At 45.3% G+C, this 9,143-nt stretch overlaps 1 protein-coding gene across 1 annotated transcript; it reads right to left on the bottom strand.

Moving 5' to 3' along the window:
* Window positions 1-8,605, bottom strand: FGF19 (fibroblast growth factor 19). Its single transcript, XM_083728695.1, has 3 exons — window positions 7,598-8,605; window positions 6,991-7,094; window positions 1-667 (listed from the first exon to the last, which is right to left on the bottom strand). Exons 1-3 carry the CDS (start codon window positions 7,830-7,832, stop codon window positions 341-343), a joined length of 666 nt encoding a protein of 221 aa, XP_083584821.1. The 5' UTR covers window positions 7,833-8,605; the 3' UTR covers window positions 1-340.
* Between the last annotated feature and the right edge of the window lie 538 nt (window positions 8,606-9,143).

The following is a 9,143-nucleotide window of genomic DNA, read 5'->3' as shown; positions in this document are numbered from 1 at the left end:
CACATTTGTTACATCTGTCATCAGGCCTCAGAGGTGAAGGAAGGAAGGAAGGAAGCAAGCAAGCAAGCAGTAAAGCAAAATATTCACGATCTTATCCCTCCAAGCATCCTCCAAGGCAGAAGAAATACCTGCACGCTATGCATTTTTGACATTCCTGAATTAAATGGCATATTTTTGAGGAAAGCTTTCTAAATACCGTGCCTGTGTGTCTGTAAGTCTTCATGCCATTTGACGAGAAAGGGTAGTGCCGCATCTGAATGTAGCCATGTGTGAAATATCACTGCTAGAAATAATATCCTGCTGGTAATGCTTTTGTTTATGAAACACAACTCACTTGTTCTCATTTCCCAAAACTAAGGCTTTTCACGGATACATCTGAGGTGATGCCGAAGGGATCCATGCTGTCAGTTTCAAGAGGGGGACTGAAAACTCCGGATTGCAAATGCTGCCCAGTGTCGCCGTAATCTCCAAAATCGGTTGACTCCACCGGCACAGTGTTGATCATTGGCAAGAAATGAGACAGTGGAAAGTCTTTCCCTTTATTTTGTTGCCTTTGCCTGGCAGTACTTAAGGACACCAAGACTCCATATTTCTTGGACTTGTAGATGTTGTAGCCATCTGGGCGCATCTCCTCTTCAAAGGAGCAATCCTCTGTAGAATAACTGAGCTGAGAGGAAGTGAAAAATATTACACATTGGCTTTATACATTTTTTGCACTCTTAAATGGCATATGATGCAACAGTGTTTAGCCAAATCACCTGTCTTATGGAATAATCTATTCAGTGTGCTCTACATGGGGCTACCTTTGAAGGTGACCCGGAAACTACAACTAATCCAGAATGCGGCAGCTACACTGGTGACCAGGAGTGGCCACCGGGACCATATAACACCGGTCTTGAAAGACCTACATTGGCTCCGAGTATGTTTCCGAGCACAATTCAAAGTGTTGGTGTTGACCTTTAAAGCCCTAAATGGCCTCGGCCCAGTATACCTGAGGGAGCGTCTCCACCTCCATCGTTCTGCCCGGACACTGAGGTCCAGCACCAAGGGCCTTCTGGTGGTTCCCTCATTACGAGAAATGAGGTTACAGGGAACCAGACAGAGGGCCTTCTCGGTAGAGGTGCCCGCCCTGTGGAACGCCCTCCCACCAGATGTCAAAGAGATAAACAACTACCTAACATTTAGAAGACAACTGAAGGCAGCCCTGTTCAGGGGAGTTTTTAATGTGTGACACTTTAATATATTTTTAATCTTTGTTGGAAGCCGCCCAGAGTGGCTGGGGAAACCCAGCCAGATGGGCGGGGTACAAATAATAAATTATTATTATCATTATTATTATTATTATTATTAATTGGGAACCATTCTTCCATAGAGCTAAATTTGATACAGACTAGTGCAGGAAGATACAAGGAGTCATTTATAACCCAAACATGGAGAATGGAAGTGCTCCGTGGAGTTATGAATAGGTGTGGTTCTGCTTTAATAGATTTATGCAGTAAGATTCAATTTGATTTCTCTTACTCTGCTAACTGGTTGTAAAGCAAGAACTGTTTTGAAGCCACAATGGCCCATCACAGCAACCCACAGTTCCTAGCTGAGAAGGCTTGTTTTCGCTATGTAAATATAGCAAAAGCATTGCAGCTCAATGTGCACTTGAACCAAAGTTTACTGGAGTTCATGAGACACCACAGGCTACTAGAAGCTAAAGGCAAATAATAGGGGAAAGGTTCATGGTAAAACAGATTGCTGCATAGTTAAAGCAACTGTCATACATGTCTTGATTCTGATGAGGTTGCTGAACAGGCTGCCATTGCCAAGTCCTGACTGGATAACCTAAGTTGTGTCAACCTATCCCAACTATGCCCTATCAAGTTTGTGGTGTTAGACTCTAGGGGGATTTCTGTGTTTTATTGGAGTCCTAGGTGTCCTCTTCCATTTACCAGAACTTGATTTGCCTCTTTATATACTAGGGCAATGAAGCAATAGAGTTGACAACTAGAACACAAATGGAGAAAGATCTAACATGGGTTCGCCGAACACAGACTAAGCACTATTTTGAGACCATCTCCATGATTATGGTGACAGCAGAGCACTTTCATCTCCATCGCCATTGCATCAGCACAGCGGTATCCAGACAACATTTCAACTTCCAGTATTATGTCAGAGAACCACTGATATTTTAAAATATAAAATTTAAATGATAAGCATTTTTAAACAGTGTGCACACAGTCCCTGCAATGTGGCCAGCATTTAAAAATTAGACATGAACCATGTTTAGTAAGCTAACTTAATTGAAAAAATCCCTTTGACTTTGACAAAATGAGGCTTTGTATTTTATAATGTCACAGAGTGAGAATTGGTTATGTAGTGTTAACATATATTCTGAGTATTGGAACCAAAAAATGTGCTAGCTAACACAGAAAGATTAGCACATAATAAAAGAAAAACAAACAAAAAACAAAACAGGATGGTGATTTTAGTCTGTTCCAGGTTCTCTGTGTCACTGCTGTTTTTCTTAAAACTCTGGTACTATTCTGGTTCGGTCATTAGAGGTGACTGAACTCTCTGTCAACTCAGAAGTATCGCTGATTGCGTCTGGGGCTTCAATGATAAGAGAAATGGTGTTCGTGCATGAACTCTTTACCTGCCAAGTCCCTGTGTCATACTTTCCCCCCTACACGTGTAACATATTATGCTGACAATCATCATTAAGAAGTAGAAGAGGCTAGAGGAGAAATATCTTAATGACTAAATAGGCTTAAAGTGCAGCACTTCAGATGTGGACTGGGCTATCAGGCATGTGGAAAAACATGTTTTTGGTTTTTGTCTAGATTAGGGAAACATCTTGAGATGTGAGGCTGCTGCCATGCAAGTCACTTACGGTAACTGCCTTTAACTGTTGAGTTATTTCATTAATTTTCACACAGTCACAATGCAGAACAAAATTCAGTATGGCAATAACAGTTTAACTTGCAAGGCAGTCCTCAGGCATGTTTACAAAGAAATGAATTCTAAAGTGTTCAAAGGGGATTATTTTCAAGTGTAGCCTTACTTTTTGTAATGTGAATGATACAGATCTATACAGAAACTATACAGTAGTACCTCAGTTTTCGAACGTCTCTGTTGATGAACATTTCAATTTTTGAACGCCATAAACCTGGATGTAAATGCTTCCATTTTCAAATGCACCTCAGAAGTCAAATGGCTTCCGCTGAGGTACCATTGTATTTTTCTCAATTTTCTCTATTAAATTTGCAGGCCCCCCTTTGCACCTTGGTTTTCAGATGTTTTTGGAACTCAAACGGTCTTCCAGTACGGATTACATTTGAAAACTGAGGTACTACTGTAGTTTAAAAAGTAATGTTAGTTCTTAACCAAGAGGCGGTTTACAACAAGTTCTGTCACTATTTACAGACAGCAGCTTGAATGAGACCAAACTTAAAACCCATTATTTATATCTGTGTTTACTGTTGAAAAATAACATTGAGGCATGTAAGATATGCACGTTAGAGAGTTATGAATGGGGATGGAGATACTAGTATATCCCAAGGTCCCTGTTAAATTTCTATATCATCATCTGCTGGAAGACCACATAAACAGCACTTTGAAAGCATGATTGGACTAGATGGTACTTGTGGTCCCTTCCAACTCTACAATTTAAGCTCAAGTGAAAATAGCAGCACTGCCCAATATGCATTTACATTTCAATGCACTGATTTCAATAGGGCACCACCATCTATAAGTGTGATTTGAGCTGTTGTGCTGGTAAGCAGTTATATGATTACTGGGCTGGAAAGGGACCTTGGGGTCATCCAATCCAGACCTCCCCAGTGCAAGATCTGTAACTGCAGGATGCAATGGCGACACCCATGACCAATGACTCTTTCGTCTCTGCTTAATACCCTCCAGTTAAGAAGAGACCACCACTCCCCGAGGCAGCCTGTTTTGCTGTCTTAGCGTCTCAGGCCATTAGGAAGTCTCTCCTAACGTGTAGCAGAAATCTGCTTCCTTGCAATTTCCACCCATTATTTTTAATCCTTCCCTCTTGAGCAACAGAAAACAAGTCTGCTCCATTGTCTGACACCACTTCAGATATTTGAAGAGAGCTCTCATATCTCCCCTTAATAGTCTCTTCTCTAGGCTAAACATACACAGCACTTTCATGCCTTACTCATGGGACTTGATGTCCAGACCCCTCACTATCCTGGTTAGATTAGGCTGATTGACCTACTTAAAACTGACTCAACATCAATAAAACCGCAGCAATCCACCTCACAACAAATCTGGTTTCCTACAGAGCAGAGTGCCATATATTCTTAAATTAGTCTTCTTATGAAGTTAACTAAATAAGAATGACACATATCAGACTTTGAGATCTGATGCTGGTTATCTAGGGTGATTTTTCAGCAGCATCTCAGTTCTCAGATATACAAGGGTAGGAAAGAATACATTATCCTCCAAGTAGGTTATGTAGGCTTTTCAAACCGAATGGGGATTAGAGCTCTGTGGACCTTAGTGATGTAGGCTGCAATTCAAGCCTGTTCCCTCCTGGTGGCGGCACTGAGCAGTCACCCTATCCGTAGCCCTGCTGCACACAGTAGCGGAGGCAGAAGCTCAGGGACAGGAAGATCACTGTGCCAGCTTGAAGTTGCTCATGGAGCAACATGGCCCAGTGCCGTCATGCTACAGCAGTGAGACTGGCTCAGGGTTCAATGAATCATGGGGTGGCTCAGCCCTGCTTGAAGGAATCCCCTCCCCCAGTGGCACTCCTGCCCACATGCCTGGTAGAAGGCTGACTTAGACAGGAGAGCTCAGAGAAGGAACATTTCCACCGCTGCCACCCAGCGCAAGAGGGGGTTGGATTGCTCTGTTATCGGTTATCTGTTATCCTGGGCACATACACACCTCGGAGTAAGCCCCATGGGGATTTTCTTTTGAGAAAACATGCCCAGGATTGCACTGTTAGAGACATTAAAACTAAAGGTACCGTGATTGATTTTTGGAAATCTGGGCTTCAATCCTGCATCCATTTCCCTGTACGCCTCATTGAACTCAATGGGAATTACTTTGGGCTAGATGTGTGTAGCTTTTGGCATGCAGTCCGTGCTCCACTGAAGGCCATGGCAGGACTGCAACTTCTGTCCTTAGCTCATGCCCTCATCTAAACACGGAAACGCTCTGTATCAACTGAATGAAAAAGGGTTGCGTAGAAGAGCTTAAGAATGCCCCATTACAATTATAGCAGAGAGCCTGTAGATCTGGTGGAGGCAAATCAGGCAGCCCTCTGCCCATCTCAGCCAGCCCCCCTTTGCCTGCCTTTGTGCTTTGAACTGGTCCAGAGGGTGACCTTGGCTTTCGGCTTCTCCTCCTTAGTCGCTCTGTTGCCCTTTTAGGACTTGGCAGGGAAGAGGATGAGGACAAACCTAGAATTAGTTCTACCTGGCATTAGCTCTGCATCTGCCTATCATCAGTCTCCCTGTCTTCTGCCCAACAAGTCTCTGTGGGCATTGCATCAGCTACCACTGTGTAGACCAGCTTTTCCCCAACCTGATGCCTCTCCAGATGTTTTGGAATAGCTGCGCTGGCTGGGACAGGTGGAAGTTGTAGTCCAAAGTGTCTGGAAGTCACCAGGCTGGGGGAAGACAGCTGCAGACACTATAGACAAACTTTTGAGTCCATCACAGATTCCCTCAACGTCAGTTAAGAAAGCAACAAAAGGTGCCGATTTCCTTCACCAATAGCTAGATTTCTACAAAACCACACCTAGATTTCGGGAGCTGGGGGTGGGAAGGAATGCATTTGCTCTTAAAAGGAGCAATCTTTGGCAGATTATCTGCAGAATAACCTGAAGAGCAAGAAGATTTTGTGCTAATTTAGTAATTCCATGCAATAAATATTTGGCATATATCCCAGTCCAATTGGAGAAATTTAAGCCCATGATTAACTGTCCCATCAAATTCACTGGAATTTATAAGTCCTTAACTTTGACCAAAATCACGCCAAGTTATTTCACACCAAGATTGAATAATGTCTTTTCTAGCTTTAAACATTGGGAATCATGTGTTGGTGCAAAAAGTTACACCTTCACATACATGTTCCTAATCAAAAACAGGATAAAAAGAGTAAGAAATTGGAGCTGGAACAAATGTTATGTAATAAAGATCTCAGGGTGCAAACACCTTCCGTAATGTTATGGGTGTGATGTGCTAGTTGTATTTTGACATGGGAAGCCCTGTTCAAATCTCTGTTTAGTCGGGCAGGCTTACTGGGTGGCCTTGGGTACATCCTTATCTCTCAGCCTCACCTACCTTAAGGGTTGCTGTGAGGACAGAATGAGATAAAGATCAACCATCCAGCCTGGAGCCCCTTTAAATAGTTCAGAAAAGAAATCTAAACAAATCGTAAATCTTAGTACTGTAGTCAAAATTCTGGAATGCTGCTGGTTCTGCCACTATTCATAGAGAAAAAAATACACAGAGTAAGGGCAAAGAAGAAGCTATTCCTCCATTTCCTCTTTTGTTCAGTTCAAAGTTATTTGTTATTACCTTAATGGTTATTTTATGACCATGCTACCTTAATCCTATCCAGCGTGGACTCTTCCCTTTGCCTGAACCTTATCACCAGCGAGACTGGAGTTCCCAAATTACCTCGTGATTGGATTTTAAAAATTCTTTCTGTTGCCTAAGCCCGGAGCCCAGAGCTTAAATAAATTAATAATAATAATAATAATAATAATAATAATAATAATAATAATAATAATAATAGGTTTCCTTTCAAACCCGTTTAAGATCGTGACGCGACGTGTTTAGACTGCTTTGTTGTGTGGGAGTAAAATAAATTTGGCCAGGCTGCTATTGTTTTGTCTGGCCCGGGAGCGCTGGATACAAATCGCCAGGAGCCGTTGTGGGGAGCGAATGTATGCATGCAAAACCCTCCCCCCCGGGGGGTTCTCGGCGTGCCTAGGTCGAGGGCCCCCCCGTCACAACTTACAAGCCCGCGCAGCCTTCCCTCCGCTTCCATGCAGAGGTAGCGAGAGCTTTCCACGCCCTTGATCGCCACCGTACGAACGGACACAGCTCGGATCTCCAGCAAACCTGCGCAGCGAAACAAACGCAGCGTTAGTAAACGGTGAGGTGGAGACGGGAAAGTTGGCTCTGCGGGAAACAACCTCTCCCTCTCTAGCGCGCGCGACTTTGCAAGCCCGTCGGTGTTTTAGATCCCTGTCCCAACCTGCACTCACCTATTCCCCCCCCCCCCAGATACACATCAAGGACCCGCACATTGGCATAGCCAGGATTTTATGGGGGGGGGGGGCAGGCACTCACCTGTCACCATCCGCTGTCCGGCTCTGTCTAGCAGATTCGGAATGAAATATCTCAATAGCAATTGTTTGAAATTCTTTTCTTTTGTCCCCAAGTACTCAGAAAAAATGTGTCAAAATCTTTCTACTTTTATTTTTTTAACATTTAGTTAAGTATTTATTACTTGATCTAGCGGGGGTCAGCTGCCCCCCCCGCCCCCGCCCATGGCTCAGGAACCGAAGAAGAGAAGTGGCCCTGCAAAATTGCGCGGCGCTTTGGCGAGCCCGGTTACTTACTATGCAGATTCTGGGCGCTGGCGCCGTCCACTCGGCCGTCGCTGTTGATCCTCAAGAAATAGCTGAACGAGCTGTGTCTGCCGGCGGTGTAGAGGTGCCTCAATCTTATGGCCTCTCCCCAGCCATAGTTGACATGTGGTCCAGCATCGGTGAGGGGCAGGGACCGGGCGAGCGTGACCAAGCAAAGCCCCACCAGAGCCAGGAGCGCGCCAGCTTTGCGCAAAGTCGGCCACATCTTTCGCCGAGGAGAGGAGTTCCACCGCAGCGCAAACGCAGGCAGAGGCGCAAAGGTTCCCGCGGAGAAGAAGAAGACCGAGGTGGCCAAAAAAGACAGGGCGGGGTGGTGGTGAAGCTCAGGGCTTTGGGAGCGACTTGCTTCAGGAGCGATTGCAGGAGAGGCAAAGCCAATCCGTGGCCTTTTATAGGTCTCCTTATCAGCCCAATCGATAAGGCTAATTCCAATATAGACACTGCTCCATCGCAGGACTAGGGCCAATACCCGCCCCGCTGGATCGATAAGGATTACATCACAAGCCCCGGGACACCCCTTCGGGTTGCATTTCTCCCGCGCGCTTTATTTTATTGCCAAAGCAATTCGCTGACCGCTCTTCCAGCGTGGCTTTAAAAAACGCGCACGACGAGCAAAGTTTTCGGAAGACTAGCAAGCGTGCTTCCAAAGCTAGGATCAGAGGGAGGAGAAATGGGTGCGCGGGAAGCGAGAAAGAAAACTTTGAAAAGCCGAGTGCACCAGGAGGCGCGAAGAATAGGAAGAGCGAGGAAATCAATGGAGAAATGGAAGTGAGAGGGGAGATCAAAGGCAGCAGAATTCACCCGAGACGTTCCAAATTCTTTCCGGGAGGAGAGTTTGGGTGGGGGGGCGTTGACCCTCCCTCCCCCCTCAATCTGTTCGCTTTCCCCAAAACATATTCCCACGACCCACTCCTTGCAAAAATGCAAGCAATTTCATATGTGTTGAGAAAGGGCTGCTTTGAATTTCGCCCCTTTTATGGACTAGAGCCCCAGCGCCTTTTTTTTTTTAAATACCCCTTCCCCGTGCTGCTAAGGCAACAGCAGATCATCCTTTCCCCATTGGCATCTCTGGAAGTGGCGTGAGCGAGGCTGGCCCGGTCGCTCATTGTATCCCGCCAGAGACCACAGAGCTTGAAAAAAGGCCGGCTGGAGAAAGTCTAAATCTCAATGGAATTTACTAATGACCCGGAAAATCGCCCACTTAGGGGGCGGGGAGGTTGCCTCGCCTTTGTTCCACAAGGTGGCCAGAAGCGCGTTGGCTGATGCAACGCCTCCCAAGATTGCAAAGCAAGGGAATCCCTACATGCAGCCTGGCCCCCTCCTCATCTCCGGGCCTCTCCTCAGGGGTGATGGAAAGAGCAAGCAGCACGTATTTGTATAGATGTCTAACCTTCTTCCTTCCTTTTCTTCCTTTCTTTATTGCATTCATATCCCACCTTTCCTCAAAGGACCCCTCTCCCCCTCCCAATTTACAACAACCCTATGTGGTAGGCTAGGCTCAACTAGTGACTGACCC

The sequence above is a fragment of the Podarcis gaigeae genome (assembly GCF_964106915.1).
Source record: "Podarcis gaigeae genome assembly, chromosome: 1".
NCBI classification, from domain to species: Eukaryota; Metazoa; Chordata; class Lepidosauria; order Squamata; family Lacertidae; genus Podarcis; species Podarcis gaigeae.
This window is presented reverse-complemented; position numbering and strand designations above follow the sequence as displayed.